This window comes from Rhea pennata, chromosome 1 (assembly GCF_028389875.1).
Source record: "Rhea pennata isolate bPtePen1 chromosome 1, bPtePen1.pri, whole genome shotgun sequence".
Taxonomy (NCBI): domain Eukaryota; kingdom Metazoa; phylum Chordata; class Aves; order Rheiformes; family Rheidae; genus Rhea; species Rhea pennata.
Window position 1 is genome coordinate 890,931 of NC_084663.1, and position 19,522 is coordinate 910,452.

At 45.8% G+C, this 19,522-nt stretch overlaps 2 protein-coding genes across 19 annotated transcripts in view; one reads left to right on the top strand and one right to left on the bottom strand.

Annotated features, from left to right (window-relative positions):
* Positions 1-2,212, top strand: part of SBF1 (SET binding factor 1) — a 102,169-nt gene extending 99,957 nt beyond the window's left edge. For all 8 annotated transcript variants that reach the window (XM_062579334.1, XM_062579349.1, XM_062579363.1 and 5 more), the window contains one exon: positions 32-2,212. In XM_062579334.1, coding sequence (XP_062435318.1) covers positions 32-130 — 99 coding nt within the window. In that variant the 3' untranslated portion in view covers positions 131-2,212. The remainder of the gene's footprint in view (positions 1-31) is intronic.
* An 8,228-nt stretch (positions 2,213-10,440) lies between these two features.
* PPP6R2 (protein phosphatase 6 regulatory subunit 2) overlaps positions 10,441-19,522 on the bottom strand; it is a 109,943-nt gene continuing 100,861 nt past the window's right edge. For 9 of the 11 annotated variants that reach the window (XM_062579432.1, XM_062579472.1, XM_062579402.1 and 6 more), the window contains one exon: positions 17,336-18,983. In XM_062579432.1, coding sequence (XP_062435416.1) covers positions 18,932-18,983 — 52 coding nt within the window. In that variant the 3' untranslated portion in view covers positions 17,336-18,931. Of the gene's footprint in view, positions 11,694-17,335; positions 18,984-19,522 lie in introns of those variants that run through there. The other 2 variants (XR_009958872.1, XR_009958868.1) reach the window with 2 other exon arrangements.

The following is a 19,522-nucleotide window of genomic DNA, read 5'->3' on the forward strand; positions in this document are numbered from 1 at the left end:
CCCTGCTTACGTCCTCTCTCCTCCACTGCAGCTGAAGACGACAAAACGAGTTTACAACTTCTGCGCCCAGGATGTGCAGCTAGCCCAGCAGTGGATTGACCGCATCCAGAGCTGCTTGTCGGACGCGTGAGACTGGCTCAGAGGAGCCTCTCTTCCAGGCACAGAGTCTCCCGGGCCCCAGCACATGAAGCAGAGGCAGTGTCCAGGCTTGGCATCTGAGCTGGGGCTGCGATTTGACTGAAGAGGAGGAGATGGGCTTCCTTCCCATCTGCCATGGGTGTGCTGTACTGGAAAGCCCATGGCCACCTGCACTCTCACAGGCAGTAGTGAGGGGGTGGAGGTAGGGGACAGGATCAGTCTGTTTCACTGTGGTAGGAACTGTCTAGTGGAGGATTTATTTGCATTGAAGCAGGCTGGGGTACAGGCGGGAGCCTGTCCTGCTCGGTTCATCAGCCCCAATAGGCCTGTCTGAGCCCTGTAATTACTGTGTGTCCTCTGTGCACCTTCTGCCCCAGGCAGCCTCGCTCCAGCTCTCTGCTGCAGCAGTTTTGTTGGGTGGCTGGGAGAGGGTGCACCTCACCTCCGCCATCGCCCCTGTGCTGCTGGAGAAAGCAGGAGCTGCCTGATTCCCTTGTCCTCCCCACAGAGCTTGCATGTCTGTCAGCATTCGCGGGGGGAGCCAAGCCTGCTCTCTCCTGACCTAGTGCCACTGCCCCACAGCAGCATGCCCGGGCTTAGCTCCTCTCTTGCTAGAGCCGAGGATCTGCAGCCCGGGGTGCAGGAGTTTGCTGAGGTACTGGGACCATCCTGCCCCGGCCAGCATCCTCCTGGCAGCAGTGGGCAGATCTTCCCGGCCCTTGAGCCTCAGCTGCCCAGCCTTGCGTGGGGACAGAGGAGTGAAGTTGCTGTCTGCCCGGAGCTGGAGTGTGGGAATGTTCGATGTTGTAGCTGGAGATGCTGGGCTCTTCCTGGATGTCTCTGCCGGGAGGCATCTGGACGTGGTCCCTCTGCTCCCAGGAGCCCAGGGCTGCTCGGCTGCAGCAGCCGGGCTCTGGCCTCTGCCTCCGCAGTCAGGCTCGCTGTTAGAGGGGGCCGTACCGCCCGCGGGAGGTGCCACATGCCGCAGCCGCGCTGTCCCGACGTGGGCTGGGGAGCTCCCCTCTGCCCCGCTCGCGCAGCGGAGGAGCAGCCTGGCCCTGCAGGACCGGGGACCCTGCTCCGCTGCGCCGGGGGCCTCTTCGAGCAGAGCCCCTGCAGGCAGTGACGCTGGGTGGTGACGCCGGGGCAGGACGCGGCCATGCACAGAGCCGTGCGGTGTCTTTGCGCAGGTCTCTGAGTTCTCCTGCAGGAAGGAGGCGGCGGCGCAGCAGAGGGCCCAGTGCGGCGCTGCCGCTTCTCCCCCCGCCCCGCCTCAGGGCTTCCCCGCTCCCCGAGCCGCCCCATCCCTCCTGCTTGTGCTCAGGCCGGGCTCCTGCCCGCGCACCGTTGGGCTGAGCCTGTTTGCACGGGGGGGTTTTTGGCAAGAGGCCTCAGCAACGCCATGGAGCTAGTGGAGGGCTGCACTTCGCACCTCCCCGCTGCTGCCACCTGCTTATTGCTGTAACGGTGTCAGTGCAAAGGGGGAATCTTGGTACAGAAATGAATCCTGCAGCACCTCATCCCCGGCACTGGTTTGACCGTGGGTGGGTTTGACCCAAGGCGTGCTGCGGATCGCGTGCTGAGAGGTCTTACCTTAACCGCGGCCAGGCGCCGTGAGGTCCCTCAGGACAGGCTGCCGCCCGCCCCGGACGGTAAGTGGCCTCCAGAGCCCTGGGCAGCCTGGCGGCGCGGGGGGGCGTCCAGCTCCCTGCCCCTGCACCCGGGCTGCGCTGGGGCCTGGCCCCCCCCCCCCACCCTCCCCGCAAGCCTGGCCAGCCATTCTCCCCATCTTGTTTTTAAAAAGTACAATGTTTTATTTCGGTGCAGAGATCTTTGTACAGTCTTAATCCCCAGATTCCTCTCTTTCTTTGGTTTACTGTATAATAATGGCTGTGGCAGGTAGCTGGTGTAACATGGAGGTTTTTTTGTAACTTACCTGAGCAGTTGTAGATTATTGAAGTTTCTGTACATTGTGTCAAACATACAGAGTCCTTGTATTGTATTGTGCCTAGAGGAAAAAGGTTATTCTATAAAGAGGAAAAACTAACTGAATTTAATAAAAAAATTAATATCACTTGTGCTCTCCTGCACCTCACTGTGCTGCTGGCCAGCGCACCCCAAGCTGCAGGCTCTGCCCTGGCCCCAGGGACCACCCTGGGCCCTGCTCCAGGGGAAGGAGCCTGTGGGGAGCCCAACATGCCTGGGAGCTGAGCGTGGGCACCGCCAGGCCTGGCTCTTCCTGCAGCAGCCAGCTGAGGCTGTGGAGCGTTTCGTTTAACACTCCCCCCCCCCCCCGGATGACAGAGCAGAGACTGGATCCTGCCTCTTCCAGCTGAGCTGCTGTTGACCCCAACTGCCTGTGAAGAGCAGCCCATGCAGCACAGCAGGTGCCTCTGGCATTAATGTGCAGCGCACGCAGCTCTCCTTGGAGCCCTTCCTGCAGCAACGCTGCCGCGACTCTGGGCGGAGGCGCTTGGCGGCATTAAAGGGGTGCTGGGCAAGGAGAAAAATGCAACAACCATTGTACTGCTCTGAGCCCCAACACCCAACACGCTGGGATTTCATTCTTACAAGGCATTTAACCCCCCCCCCCCCCCCCCGGCAGATGCAAATTTCAAACTATTAAAAGCCTCTCTAACATTTTCAGATGACCTGGTGCTGATGTAGAAGGATTTGTCACCATGAATGGAGACGTCTGCGTGCTGCCCGGTTTGTTTCAGCCTGGGGCACGTGCACCCGCGCGAGTGCCAGCGGGGCTCCTCGGAGCACGGGCAGGTCAAGCTGCGGCACGCGTTTCGTGCTCATGTGCTGCTCGGGCTCCCCGAGCAGCTCCTCACTGTAATGAGTTGCTAGTACTTGCTGAAAACTGCCTCAGTCTGCAGCAACTGCTGTAAACATTAAGGGGGAGCTGGCAGAAACACAAACACAGGCGCGTGGGGTGGCAACGCAGAGCTGGGCTTGGGGCACAAGCCGGGGGGGGGGGGGGGTGGGGGGGGGGAAGGGGACGGCCCCCCCCCCCCCTCCCGCTCTGGCACCGCCTTGGACTGAGCACCCAGGGCATCCCCAGGCTCTGGGGCCAGCGCCTGTACCCAGCTGTCTCACATGGCTCCTGGGGGCTCTTGAAAAACCCCAGGAGGTGTCGCACCACCGCCTGAATCACAGAGCCACAAAACAGCAGGAGGGGTGGGGAGCAGCTCAGAATCTTTGAAGAGGTTAGAATCATTTGGCAGTTGTTAAAGCCCCCCCCCCCCCCCCCCATTTTTTTTTTTTTTTTTTTTTTTTTTTTAAGGCCAAGTATGCTGGGCTCAGCCCCTGCCCCACTCCCTCCTGCCCAGCTCTTGCCTCCCTGCAGCGCCGCGGTGCTGGGCCAGGGCGATGTGGCGGCGGCTGCTCACCCGCGGGGCTTGTGCACACGGCCAAGGCAGCCCGCAGGCAGTGACCAAGCCAGGGCCGCTGAACGCGCTCTCTGGGGCAGCAGGGAGAAGCGCACGTGCCCGTGCGGCTGTTCAGGCAGGCAGGTATCCGACACAGCCCATCCTCCTTCGGGATGTTTTCGTCCAGAATCGGAAACCCTGCCAAGCCGCTACTCGTGACAGGGACCAGCTCCCCGAGGGGGCCGGTGCCTCTGCAAGCGCAAAGCCAAGCTCGTCGGAGGGCGGCACTGCTGCTTTGCCAAGCCTCCGCTCAGACAGGCTCTGTGACAGCGATACATGATTTTTAAAACCAGCTCCACAAGCCTCCACCCCGTCTCTGACGAGCTGCAGCAGCAACACAGCGCCTGGGACCGGCCACGCAGGCCCACGGCCCTGCACAGGGCCCTGGCGCAGCTGGCGCAGGAGAACCCGAGTCTCAGTCAGCTCCGGAAACCGCGGAGCGAAGTGCAGCGCTGCACAGTACAAAGCCAACATCCCCCTGCGGTTTGCTCGCCGGGTCTCTGCAGTCCCGGCGCGGTTTGCCTGCCTGGCTGCCCCTGCCCTGCAGCACGGAGAGCCCGGAACCTTTGGGCCGCGGGTCCCGCCGCCGCCGGCAGCGCTGCGGCCTCCTCCGTCCCGGTGCCGCAGGGCCCCGGCCGCCGCTCGTCGCCCGCCCGCGCCGGGCACAGGGTACAGCGTGGCAGAGGCTCCGCTGCTCCTGCACGATACAGAAACCCACCACTGCCACATCCATTTTGAGCTTTTATTGATAGTTGGAATTTACAGCCTAAAACTGACAACATAGAGAGATGCAGACTTTTTTTTTTTTCCACTTTTTCTTTTTCTTTTTTACAAAAAACAAAAACCAAAATAACCAAAAGCCACCAGCATCAGTTTTACAATATAAAAGTTTTGACAGTAGAGAGACTAAAGTACATCTGGAATTACTCAGAAAAATAAACAGGGAAAAAGGCAGTAATTTAAAATTTGTCCCTCATATATACACATAGATACACAGACATTGCTTACAAAGACCCGGTTTCAACATTTAAGGGCAGTAGGCATCATGAGAAAAAAGGCTCCCCTACATCATTGCACTAAATTAATTAACCCAATTCAGCACCCCCCCCCCCCCCGCCTTGCCACCCCTCTTCCCAATTTAGAGGAAAGGCCACTTGAAGCTAAGACTGAATTTCAGGACCCCCCGGACTTGCGTTTCCCCCCGGGGATCCTGCAGGATCACTCACTGGGAGACCCTCCGCGCACCAGCCACCCTCTCATCACTGACCCCACCAGCCTGGCAGCTAGAATAGTCCCGCACACCTTCCTTGCAGGCAACTGTTTCTTATTGCTATACAGAGTGCATCTTACACACCTGCCACCATTTGATTTATTTATTTTATTTATTTTTAAAGCACAGATTCTGCCCATACCTCTGGCTCTCTAGCCAGGCCACCTGGGTGCCTGCAAATAAAACCTGCCATCAAGCCTTCCCTTAGGAAGGCACAACAGCTGGAATTTCCAAAAGTGCTCAACAGGTTATCAGGCAGATTTTCAGGAAAAATTCAGCTGCCACCAGACACCAAAATAAATTGACTGGCTTTTCAGAATAGCAGAGAACTGTGAGCGCAGCGTGAGTCTGAAAATCGGGGCCCACTTTTGGGTACTGAGCGCTGTAGAAACGCGCGTACCCCAAAGGCCGCAGCCAGGCTGCCCCCACGGCTGCAGCGCGATCCTCCCGGCTTGACCGGGACTCGGCGGCTCGCGGACGCCCAGGGACCGGGAGGGTCTCGCCTCCCGGGCCGCCAGGCCGGGAGCGCAGCACTGCGGAGGCTGGTGCAAGGGCTGAGGCGCCGCCGGCTCCGCGGCAGCGGGGCCGGGCGCTGCCCGCAGCCGTGCCCGCGCTCCCGCGCCAGCCCGCCTGCGGCTGCTTCTCCCCGGGAGACGCTGCTAGGAAACTGCCAAATCAGAGGATTCGACCAGCATTTCTGCAGCCATCAGAACATTCCAGTTCTCTCAGAGTTAATTAATTCATTAAAAAATGTTTTAATTTTAGTTTAAAGGAGCATTTCAGGTCCTTTAGCATAAGGTGGCAGCTGGCCTTGCTGGGCAGACAGCCCTCCAGTAAGTGACGGGTGCTAACGGGCCGCAGCCAGGCGTTTCCAGCTCGCTCTCGTCTAGCCTGCAGCCTAGTCCCAAAGGGGAGAGCAGCTGATGGAGGTTACGAGAAAGCCCCACAGCAGCAACTCCAGAAGCTTCATGCAGCAGCATGTTAACCCAAATACGGTGGCAAAGAATATTTAATATTCCAATTGTTTTAAATACGCTAAGTGCAAACTAACTGGTTAAACCAGGACGTCCTTCTGAATTAGTAAAATCAGAGTGTGAAAAGGAAGTTTCTCTGTTTGTCTGAGCAGATACACCCTATAATAAAAAATATCATTAGAAGCATGGATATTTTAACCTGCAATAATACACATTATCCACTCCATATATAAATATATATGTATATATATATACATATATATACATACACACACATACATACATATATATATATGATGACCATCTTGAGCACTGCCAGATTGATCTAGTGCCAATATTTGGGCTGTGTTAAAGAAAAGGTTTACAAAATATCAGATCAAGAAAAAGGTTTCTACAAAACTACATTTCAACTGAAGCTGCTCATCTAAGGTCAAACACTGTCGAAACCCAGTTTGGATACAAAAGGCAAGCACAGACAAGGAACAAAAATGAAAAATCAAGGACCTTATTTTCCACCAGTCCTTTTGAGAAAAATGCCAAAATGAAAAAAAAAAAAAAAAAAAAAAAATTGAACACTTTTTTCCTTTCCTTTTTTCAGTCTGAAAACATTTCTTCAACATGGCTTACCCAACCACAGAAAATGGCAATAAGGTATTTATACTGTAGCAAAATAGTATTTTATCTATAACCTAGAGAAGCAGAACAACCTGAGCCCTGCGGCAGTGGGTTGCAGCTGGATCCTGCCTTCTCAGGAACTTCCTCATGCACCCAGTACCTTTACTTCTTTCATTTGTACCAAGGACTACGTTGCTTTAGAAGGTGCACACTTAGTCATTAAGAAATTTTATGCAAACCCAGCAGCTCTGCGAAAAACAGGTTTGAGGGAGTTTACATTAGCAACCGAACGCACCAAGCTCTGGAGGGAAGGGAAACCCTCAGCCCCGCGACCGCCACGGCTCACATTAAACTGCGCTTTGCATCGGACACAGCTTTCTGCAAGCAGAGTTTTTGCAGAGGAGAACTTACAAAAGCACATGAAAAAGATTTCAGACACAGCAAGCAAAAGGAAGTATTTTTCTCTCTCCTAATCTGCACTTTAATTACTAAGAAAACCAGCAAGAGGAATGATTTTCTCCCTTACAATCACAGCAGCGGTTTCCTGCACGCTCAGCCCTGCCCGAGCCCGGCAAACGGCCGCCGAGCGGGGCGGCGGGGGCTGCTCGAGCCGCCGCGAGCCGTCGCGAGCCGTCGCGAGCCGCCGCGAGCCCGTCCGCTGCGGCCGGCCAGCGCAGCCCCTGCTGCCGCTCGCAGGGCCGCGCCGCGGCCGCGCCGGCGACCCACAGCCAACGCCGCGCCCCAAGCAGCTCAGAACAAAACCCGTGCAACACAACAGCTTAGTTAAACACGTATTTTTCTCTCTCTTAGCACACCTGTTAGTTATCGTGCTAGTACAGGTTTAGAAACTCTGATTTACGGAGAACCCAGTTCAGAAACGGATTCGTATTTCCTGCCGCGCAGATCCAGACTGCACAACTGGCTTTGCAACAACTCCAACGGCCAGAGCAAAGTCTCATTTCCATCCATAGCAGCTGGACACAGGATGCCTCAATGTTTCCATTACTTAGAGCTACACTGATATCTGACTGCTATTAAGTGTATGAATAATTATAAAATGAAAAAGCTTGAAAGCAGCTTCTCAAGTGTTTCTCAATGCTTCACAGAAGGTTTGATTTTCATTAAGAAAAGCAAAATTCAGATGAGGAGTATTTATATTTGATAAGGGGAAAATATTTACATGCCACACCAACAAATTAGTTTTTTAATTTAAATTATATATTAAATAATAATTAAATATTTAAATATTAGTTATATTTAAACACAAAATTATGTATAATCAATTTCTTATTTTTTAAGCATAGTTTATTTTTAACACTTGGAGGGCAAATTTAATGTACATTTTCTATTTGTGTATCAATAAAACATTCTGAATAGATGGTTAGTAGGATGTAGGTTAAATTTATCTTTACTACTCCTTTTTTAAACATTCTGTTGCACTAGCCTCCACCACATTATTTCTATTATCCTTTAAGGAAAGGAGCCAGTTCTCTTTGCATATTTAAAGGCAGTCCACGGTCTTTTTGCATGGACATCATCTTGTGATTCACAAATTGCTTCCTCCATCGCACCCTGACTCCGCAGAAAAACCCACCGCAAGCAGCAAAGGGGCCCGGCCGGGCGCCCGGGGCCCCGCGCTGCCGCAAGGCTCCCCGCGGGGCCCGGCGGCACCGCCGCTGCGGAGCTGGGGGGCATGGAAGGAAGAGCACGAGGAACAGAAACACCTCTGGCTGGAGTCTGCACGGACGTAAGGCACTCGGAACGACGACGGAGTATTTTAAAATCACTGCTGTGGCATGGGGTCCCGCGGGGCACCACACTCTTCTTCCCCCCCTCCAGGGCAACCGGAGACGACAAACGACTTGCTTCCAAAGCCGGAATGAGAAGAAATTACTCCTTCGGAACTAAAATAAAGGCACTGGTGTTTTTATATCTGGAGTTTTTATTGCTGATATTTTTTTTTGCCCTAATCAGACAGCTTATTCCTTAAAGGGCATTAAAGTCATCGACTGGAATGCGCACAGGACAAACCCCGCACTGGAGGGAAGGGGGGCCACGGCGCCCCAGGGGAGCGGGACCGGCCCTTGTAAACAGGCAGGACACAAACCCTGTCGCCATCCAGACGTGCCAAAACCCAGCGCGAGATTTCAGTCAGAGCAACCGCTGCGACCGGCGCGCACGGGCCCGCGCACGGGCCCGCCGCCGCGTCTCCTCCCGCGGCCGCCCGTCCCCAGCCCAGCGCCCCCAGCCCAGCGCCGTGCAGCGGGAGGTGGCGCAGGGAAGCACGGCCTGCTGGATGTGTGCATAAAAGGTAACGCACTGAAGTGTTAGAAATGAGGCAAACTTAAGTTAAAAAGAAGTCTCTATCCCAGCTAGGACTCGGTAAGCGTCTTAGTGAACACAAATGCCTTTCCCTGCTAAAAAGCCCCTGACAGGTATGGGGCTTTTTCTTTTTCCTTCTTTCTTTCGAGGGAGAAGAGTTGTTCAGTGGTTTAAAGGGAAACAGTGCGAATGATGGAGTGCAAAAAATGGAAATTAATTACAAATTAATTATAAAACTTGATATATATCATATCCTGACAAGTTTATGAAAGGAAAAAAGGACACTTTCCCAATACTTTGAACTCCCCCACCTTGGCTCTGGCCAACTTGTTTTAAGGAAAAGGAGAAAAACTTCTGTTCAAAGTCCCAGGCAAAAAGAAAACGCTGCTTTGAAAATGACTGCAAAGATATTCTTTACAAAGGTAATGTTTCTATTTCAAATCATCTATAGTAGGAACTTAACACTTAGCTATTATAATGTACAATGTTATTTACTAAATACTTCCTTTTTTCAGCTTCTGATGTTTTAACATGCATATTCATGTGATACATATGTTACAGCCAAAAATTTACATAAATTTATAATATGAGGTAATTAATGGTTTTATGTTATTTGTTTCTGAAAGAGTAAGAATGCAGAATTTTAAATTACACATATGACCAATGCATTTTAAGGCAAGTTTAGTGCCCTTTGTTATTCTAACTGATACTGCCATGTTTCAGACAAATGACAAACCTCCTAAAAAGGATTTGTCCCTGGTTCATAAGGTGCCACTGAAAACAAAGGCCGTTTTGCATGTTTGCTTATTAAATGGTTTCAATAGATCAAATTGGAAACGTGATATGTACAGAAAGTCAGGACAGAGAAAATACGTTGCTGTGTGCGAGAGAAACTGATGTAATTTAACCTCAGGTAAGAAAAAAAAGTGGTGATTTTCTACATTAAAGTCATTTTTTTCAGATTGTCTTGAGAAGTCAGTCATGGTTTTGTGTTTGAGCCTTAGTCTGAAAAATGAGACGAGCAGTAAGAGAGTTAAATTACAGTGCAAAGTCACTGCCACGCCGTGCCAGTTGTCGAATGCCACGGGTGCCAGCTCAGGGCCTCTAGCAACACAGAAGCACAGCCTTCCCTTTGAATAACCTCAACTGCAAGTAGGTACCACAGACAGCTTTTCCATTCACACTTTGTAAATGAAAGCACGTAGGGATGCAGTGTCCACTGAGTCCTACTTACATGTATCCTAGTAAGTATTCAACCAGGGACACAGCAAGCACTTATTCGGAGCACGTGCACCATGCGCCTCGTCCACCAAGCCGCGCGGGACTGTCAGCCTCTCGCGTTTGCTGGCTCGGATGCTACAGTTAACATTTTGGCAAAGTATTCTGGTGGGCTTACCAATTAGTGAGAAATATTTCCAAGTTGCATACAATGCGTAGTTTTCAATCAATATTTGATGTGCCTAGAGCTAGCTACGTTGCAAGTTTAGTTCCACTTTTAGTTCCATTAATAGAGACATTTTTGCGTTATCTAGCAACAGTGTGTTTTACTGCAAAAAATGTGATTACTGAAAATCTAACAATGGGAAATTCTTTACAGCATTCTTAGAATTTCTAGAAAATTTTGAAAAACTAGTTATGAGCATCAAAATTATATAGTAAAAGATTTTTAACAGTTTATATCTGCCCAAGCAATTTGATAAAATAAAAAACAGATGGGGAAAAACCTGTCTTTTATAAAAGCCCCAACATTTCAGGGAGAGAAAAAGAATCTTCTCTCCTGATCAGCATCAAATATAAAAATACATTTTACATAGAAGCATATTTTACTAACATTTTTATACTTACGTTGTGAAGGGTGACAGGTAAAACAGTCACTAGGAAATAGAGTTAATTTTTGTACAAAAATTAATAGGGAGGTCAGACTGGTCACCACAATGCCCTTCTAGGAATGAGGTAAGTGAGTTTTAGATGATATAAGCTAGCATATTGAGCCAAACTGTTTATTTTCTGCAAATCTGTCAGAAAGTTTACGTGTAATTGTAACGTACATAGAAAACGCCTGATTAAGTTTACCAAAACTTTGTATCAGCTAGCATTTTCTCAGTAGCTACTACTGAGGGAAACCATTATCTAATGAAAATCACTTTCTCACTGAAAACACTTTCTCCCCTCTAAAGATGGAAATGTCAGCCATTATGGAATCAGCAAGAATTGCAGCAAACTCATTTTCCAAAGAATCTTAAATTTTCACTGAACTGAATTTTAAAAATGGTCTAATACATGGTGTACTTCTAAAGTGTTCATTATCTTTAAGTGCTATAAAAAAATGATGCATAATTCTGTAAATAAGCTAAGGCACTGACTGTAATTGGACTAAAAATGCATGGTTCCCCTCACCAGAGGGACTTTCTTTTTGCAAGTTGTCATGCAAAGGTAATAGTATTATGTCAAACTTCATCCTGAATTATTTTAAGATTTAGTAATTGTGGAAATAATGTACTTAAGAGCTCACAATGGCCAGCTGGTACATCCCGGTTTTGACTCAATGAACACCAACCCTATTCTTCAAAAAATTATATATAATACTGTATGGCTGCTCCTAAAATTCAGTGAGCTACAAGTACATTTGGGTTGTTTTAGAGCTTGTAATTCTTTTTCCTTCAAAAAAATTTCTTGTTTTGAAGGAGAAATTAACAGTGTAAATATTTGTAATCTATAAAATAAAAACTGTGCCAAGATGACACATTTATTAAGAAAAGGGAAAAAACACACACAAGTCAGTCTTAGCCTACCTCAAAAAGGTTATACTGACCATTTACAAAACACAGCGCTTTCTCTTCTTCTGTCATGTGTTAGCAGCAAGGTATTCTGCTCAACTAAAGATAATTGTGTCTATTCTAGCTCCAGTTTCTGAATGCATGGGCTCTGAAGGAGTCTGATCTGAAAAAGAAAAGGTACAGATCACACTTGCAAAGGGCCACAAGCATAAATTTAACCTCAGTAAAGAAAAAAAATCCTGTTGCAACCTGATTAGTTGGTTATTGAGTCAAACAGAGAACATTTACAAATAATTGTCTAAGCCCTAGATTTTCTAAAGATATATATTGCTGCACTCAACATCAATACACTTGATAGCCTCCAAAGCCCAAGTTTTAGTTTAATAAGTCATCTGAGAGCCTTCAGCTCTTCACTGCTACGTTGCCCTTGAAAATGAATCTAAACCCTTCCAAGTCTAGCTTCAACCATATCACCCAACCATACTCTGGATTAGATAGTGGTATGAGCAATAAGGCTTAAATAAATCCTTATACATACCGATTAAGGAAACCATGCAAGTTAGGACAAGACCAGAAGAGAAAGGAGTAACAGAGTATTCAGAAAGAAGCCAGGAACTAACAACAAGGTGAAATGTATTCTACAATAAATATTAACAACTTTTCTAAAAACATTCTGAAGGGTGCAGCATCGTTAACTCACAGTTACAAGGCTACTGTGAACTTTGTGTACAGTACTGAATTTAACTTGACCTGGCTTAAGCCAATTAACAGTACACCCTTGAACAACATGACTTCACAAAGATGCACACATGCCTGAGTACACATCTCCATTTTCCTCTCTCCTTCCCTATGTAACACGCATTTTTTAAAAAAAACCTAAAGGCTGCATGCAGTCTGAACAGAAAGCTGTAAAGTTTTCTCCATAAAAGTGAATACTTTTCAACTGCGTGGTTTTTTTTTTTAATGGCCTGTGATACCCAAACCAGAGAAAAACTCCATTACACCACAAGCCCACAAGTACACTTCTGACTCATGAACCTGCACACACAGCAGCTCTCAAGGTCTCCCCTATTGAGTGCTCTCCCATATTAACATTAAGAGACAGGGTTGAGGTTGAGAAATTGAATGTTACTTCATAGAAAACCATGTAAGATGTTTTACTTTAAAGCTGGGACTGGCAAAGAAAAAAAAAAAAAAGTGCATTATGCTTGCCTTGCGAGAGCTTGTAACCAGAGATATAGGTGCTTTCAAAACAACAAAATAAGTAGCAGAATAGGATTTCACAGAGAACTGATGCTGGGTTTTTTTTTTTTTTTTAAAAAAAAAAAAGGTATTGTAAACACCTTATAGACACATTTTGTCTATTTTTTCTGATTGCAACAAAACCTGCTGTAACAGCTAATCAGTTGTTTATAATTTTAAAATATGTTTCAGAGTGAGATCATTGCTTTGGGAAGAGCAAGAACAGAAGAAAACCTATTATTTAAACAACTACCAATTGCAAGATGAGCTGCTATATGGTATCAAAAAAGTCAAATATTATGCTGCAAAACATCAAATTATCTTGTTTATCAAGACTAATTGTTTTTCATCTGGCAGGCAGGATGCTGGACTCTTCTCCCTTTTTAGTCTCCTGGGACATCAAATTGCATGGTCAGGACCAGAGTACTTGCAAGAAGCTGCGGCACCTTTTCCACGGCAACTGGCAAATCACTTTGGTCTTCCACAACTTCTGCAGAAATAAGGGAGTGTCTACTATACAATTGTTCTCCCCACTAGATAAACTGGGTATCTAAAGAAAATGAGGCTCTTTCAGTTTTGATTATCATTGCAATAAGACAGTGCTTAGTACCACAGAAGGTGAAGACTAAAAAACCTTTCTACTAAATACTGACTAAAATACTACTGAAGAGAGTTAAGAATGTCAGAAAAAATGTGCAATCACAGAGGGAAAAAAACTAAAAAAGCCCTGGCACAGGACTGTAGACCCCCAAACTGTATTTCAGGTATAGTTCTAACTGGACAGGAGAAAAATCAAGGTGCCTCTGGTTAGAAGGATTAAGCTGAGAGTGAAACACCACGGTGTAAACCTTCCATAACAGGCAGCAAGGTCTCCTGCTATGTCTAGGCTACGTCACTGATAAATAATGATTTAAATTACAGTTCACTGGCTACTTTTTTGAACAAGGATTTTGTGATATCAGTAGATGACAATGAAACCATTTAAATTTCTTTTCTTTTCGGTATGTATTTAGGAATTCCCCTTAACTTTCATCCACCTGTGCAATGCAGCTGTATCCAAAACCTTCCCACTAGCAAGCTGGGACACCTGAGTCTTTTTGACAAGGTATTGAGCAGAACACTGTTTTTCTTTTTCTTTTTTTCTTTTTTTTTTAATTTGTGCACCAACTGGTCTTTCATTCTGTTAGCCAGCTTAAGTGCTGTAAAAAGTAATAAGGGTGAAAAAACCCTGGGACACTAAAGAAATTTTTTCTTTGCTGGGTTTGCTGAGGACATATTACCGAGATGAATAATCAAGGCTTTATCGGTTTGAACTGTTATAACTCTATTAAGACATTTTGCTAAAAGACTGGTGAAATTGTTGAATAAACTACCTTCACTTGATCACTCTCCTTCAAGGACCATCTCACTTAAACTTTTGAGTTGGTTCACATATTCCTGCATGGACACAATTTTAGAGAGGACCACACCTCTTTGACAGCAAAGGAATTCAAACCCAAGAACTGGCTGAAAACAATCAACTGACTTAATCATGACAGGACTCCAAAAGAGCTGTATTATACCATCGAAAAGAACATATTTTTTTCCACAATCTGAACAGCTAGAGAGAAATGTGTTACAATTTAAGTATTATTTAGTGTCAGCTGATCTGATCACTTTTTAACTGCAAAGTGTGCAGAAAATTCCTCTTCCTCTCCCAGCAGGGGAGCACACAGGCAGTGCTCTACAGCAGCAGCAATGCCAGGAACAGCAACGCGGATCACTGAACAAGCCACCAACCCCTTGTAATCCAATCATGTCAATGCCTAGCTGGGTAAAATCACTGAACTAGGATGTTCTAGAAGAAACATTTACCCTGTAGGCTATGCTATGTTGGTTTTGGTCTTGTACAACAAACGACTTGCTACTGTTCATGTACTTGTACACATATAAAAATCAAGTTGACTGTGCTCTGAGTCTCTGCTTCACCAGATTGCTTACAATACCCAACTGTGTGTGTATAAATATATACAGAATAATACATATTGCAAATATATATCTATATACACACTCATCAGTGTACACAGAACTAACATTATTTATACTATGTAGATATGGACAGATTCAAAATACTGCATATAAATGAGGAAAGATAGGGCTGAATATAACTTCTGTCTAGTCTTCATTGCTTTCTGACCAACTATCCTAACAAGTCTATGATTTTTTAAAGGATACCGGTGGGTCAAGTAAATCCATCTTTGGTAGATAATATGTCTGCTCTAACCTTGAGCAACAGTCCTTACCTAGAGCACAATTCTGATTCAGTGAGAAGACAGCACACTTCTGTTGCCCAAAAAAACCTTCCAGCAGTCAAACTGTGTCATGATTTGCCACTGTGAGCAACAGACCCGAAAAGACACAACTCTGAGACTGGACATGACTTACAGAAAGGGTTCACTCAACTGTTCAATCAACTCATTCAACATTTAAAACAACTATCTTAAGGTCAGCTGAAAGCAGAATAGCAGTCAGAAGCCCAACTGCCATGCAGAGCTCTTGACAGTAGCCTAAAATGGCCAGGAAGAAAGTTCAGACAGAAACGAGGACTGAAAGAGAACTGCAGGCCACAGACTAGAGACAGTGGGTCCATAAAATCTATACATATCCATTGTGACAGCAGAGAGAAGGGGAGTTCAAATGTGCAAACAAGAAGAATTTTACGAACAATTTGCCTGTAAAATCATTTGAGCTAAGCAAGGAAACCATCACCTGACTCTAGGTCTGTTCTGAACTGCAAACTCCCAAGTTACAGGGATGAGAAACCTTCTAGGTCAGTTTGCTGGCTGGTGTGAAGAACAATGCAACGGGGCCATGAGATATAATTTGGAGCTTAAATCCCAAATGTGGAGGAATCATTCACTGATACAAAAGCAAGAAAGCTTGTGCATATCTGTGAATCTATTTAACTGCTGATAAGACATCTTACCACAGAAGTAACTGGACACAAGCAATTAAACTCATGAACTTCAGATAACGAGCCTCTCAGTAACTACACTATGCTTTTAGATCTGCTTACTGGATATGTTTCAAATTTATTATTAAAGCTTTCATTTAGATTTATAGACTCAAAGCCAAAAGCTAACAAACAAGTTTAGAATTTTCAACAAAAGGCATATATAGACATGTCCTTGCATATCTCTCTGAAATGTTCTATGATGTTATTGCTGCCAGCTGTTCCATACTACTTCTCAGGTGGAGGTTACTGGCCTGAAAACCAAGACATCATGAACAGATCACATGGATATAACTAATCAGCATTCTTGCAACATCAGTCAGCACGACCTGAAGCACAGCTCAAAGTGACTTAAGCTAACACAGATGTCTCTTAAACCATTGCAAGCAGATCTAAAAAAAGGACCTTTAAGATGTAATCTAATGCAAAGATCATTTACCTGTTTACCAAGGTTGCTCAAAATGTATCAAGAAAACAGAAAGATCAAACTCTGCCCGTTATGGACATTTTCCCTTAATCTCTCAATCCTAAATAGACTATACTTATTCATAATTGTAGCATGATGGAACTTGCAAGCATTACAGGCAAGAACTGTGAATGAGAATAGACTGGAAAAGAACTATTGTCATCATCTGCTATTTAATGGGACAGAAGCCCAAACATGGTCTTCAATCAACTGCTGGAATCAAGTGCATTGATACTGTATTTGATGAATGATTTTTCAGTTTTCATAGTATCACTTGTGGGCATTTGCAGAACACCCTGAAAAGAACCTGATTTTCAGAAAATATCTAGCACCAATTATCTGAAAGTTAAGACTTAAATGCGTCTCCAATTAGGAACTCAAGACTACTAATCCTTTCTGAAAATCTTGGCTAAGAGTGGGACTGACCTCTAAATAGCAGGCAGTGGGACTGACCTCTAAATAGCAGGCAGAGTGAGATTTTCCTTCCAGCACAATGTAACTTTAAATTATTTATTTTAAATTACAAAGAGGGAGTGAGAAGACTTCCAGAACAACAGTGCTACGCCATGAAAGCACCAGCTTACCAAGTAATTGCAGCTGAGAGAAATCACAGCTATGTCAGCAGCATACAAGTGTCCCACAACCCTAGCACACAAACTTCCAAGATGCACACAGTGATCTCATCCTACTTTCTGCACTGTAATCTCCATATCTGACATTCTAACAAAGGAAATCCTCTGTTTTCCCCAAGATCAAAAACGAAAATATTTTGTCTTTGAGCATATAATGATAGCTTTGTGCTGTGGGTACGACACCGTCGGATACTGATCCAGCAGAACGGACTGACTCTAACAGTGAAAACATTTCGTTCATCTCACTCCCTCACACACACCCCCTCTCAACACAGTTAAGAAAATTTCATATACACTACATACATATCACAGTTAAAAATTACGTATTTTTTTTAAGTGACTGAAGTCTGGCTGGGATGCCTTTGCTCATAACAACAGATCTGTGTGAGGTACTTTTTCATACTCACAGGGTAAAGTCCCTCATTACGCACAAGTGAGAATATACTTGAAAATAAGCTATTTGGCTACCTATGTGTCAAGCTTCATGCTTTTATTCCAAAGTGAATGATTTTCCAGCTTAGATTTTGGACTAATAAAATAAGCGGTATTAACATTTGACAGGTGGATTTCAGCATACAGCTTACACACAAAAGCAGGCCCAGCTCTGTATCTAGACTACAGGGTTATAGAATGAGCACTGTTCATGGCGATCTGCTGTTACCAGTCTGAGCCTGGTTCTGCAAGTGGCCCAACATCTACACCCGTATGACCTATGTGCACAAGTCCAGTCTGGGAACAAGCTCATTGCAGAGGCCAGCACAGATCAGTGCAGACCTGTGTCTGAAACTGATACAGTCTTTACAGGAGTAGGTCCTTCAGCCTATGCAGAAGATCCTGTGTTCCAGGGTCAAGTACACACCTTTAACTGACCTTGCTCCCAGGCAGTTTGAAGCGCAGTCCATTTCTCCATACTGTTTTCTACTATCCCATGGGAGCAGTTAAGTCCCCACCCAAAATCTCTCCATGATCGACTACCTGTGGAGTAACAGCAGGAGTCCTGTGCTGGGGCCATTTCATTCTCCAATGTTGTCACTAGGTACAAAGTGCAAAAGTGTTGCTGTTCCTGCATCCATTAAAAATTTTAAAAACAGAACAAAAAACAAACAGAAACAGATTTCCATACTAATCTGAAAATACATTAGTCAGCAAACACCTGATAACCTGTTTGTGCCATATCTGCTCTTGTTCCTGCATGGCAGCAGTCCAGTGGATCATTATCCTCTTAGCTGGCAAACAACATGCTACCTTCTTTGCATACTCTCCAGCCAACAGAGGACGACATCCGGGAAGTTGAATTTTGATGGCTCGGACAGAAGAGACCAATTGCTAAACCACTCAAGATCCTGCAGTGAATTGCCATGTCTCCAGAGGAGACAGCGCTGAGCAACTCACTGGAACGCAGAGACTTCCCATTTCTTGAGAGAGTTCAGCTTTACAGTAAGTTAACTATCTGGCCTCTGGCTTGGGACAATGTCAATGACTCCCCTCCCACCCCACAGAAACATAAAATAAAATCCCTCCCTGCTCCATCCCATTTAAAGTGTTTGCATCTTTTCCTCCTATGAAATGTTTCTGATAAGGCTTTATTGCTATACAAAAGCGGTGCAAATGCTGCCCAAAGACAGCTCCATCAGGAACTTTGGTCACACGACTGCGGGACGTTTTGTGCACTGTCCAAGTCCCAGCGTTAGACCTGCTACCTTTCTGAAGAGAAGCTGAATACTGTGTGCAATAACACTAAGAAAATAGGACTGAACCCCAAATACAAAACAAAAACAAGGGAAAGAGGGAAGGGGACAAAGAACTAAAATTAGGCAGAAGGCTTGCTTGGGAAGAATCCCATCATTCCTGTGATGACTAACTGATCAATGCTACATTTAGACAATGCAAGTGTCTTTCAGAACAGATTGTTGGTGTTGAAACTGCATGTCTGGTCCTGAATGCCAGCTCTCTCATCAATGCAGCATTTATTAAAAAATAAAATTAAAATGAAAAAAAAAAAACTGACAAATTGCATCACCAGGTAGCAGCCTGGCCTGGATCACACACGTCCCATTGCATTTGTTTCATCAAGCAGGGCCATTTAATGTGGCTTCAGCACAGGGCAAAACTTCTTCTTTCCTACAGACAAACCAAAAGAGTAATATTAGAGAAATACAACTACTAGACCATGCTCACTCCTAAAGCTTACTTTCATCCTGGCAGTAACGCTGGAAACTCTCCTTTTCAGTATCTGAGCCAACCTTCCTATACTTTTGTTTCTTCTACCCACTAGAGCATTATTAGCTTTCTAGTCTGGACCTCTTCGAAATCCGTTACAAAATATTACATTTAGAAACCAAAATGGACATTTAGAATCAACTTTAACCACTGATTACACAACATTAATTAACTCATTGAATAAGAAATTTGAAACATAAGCATCAGGGTTCTGAGTATACAAACAAGCTCTAATTGACCTGACCAGCCTCACTGGGGCCTCCATCAACCATTAGCCTGGGATCTGCATTTAAGCTCAGGCCATTGGGCATGATCTTTGCCTGAGTTATGTCACATGTATGCCGTGCCTAGCTGTGGACCTTCCTGAGACACAGACTCCGATATCTGACTTGTCTGAGGACAAGGATGTGTCTGGCAATCACTGGCTGAGGTCCTGTGGT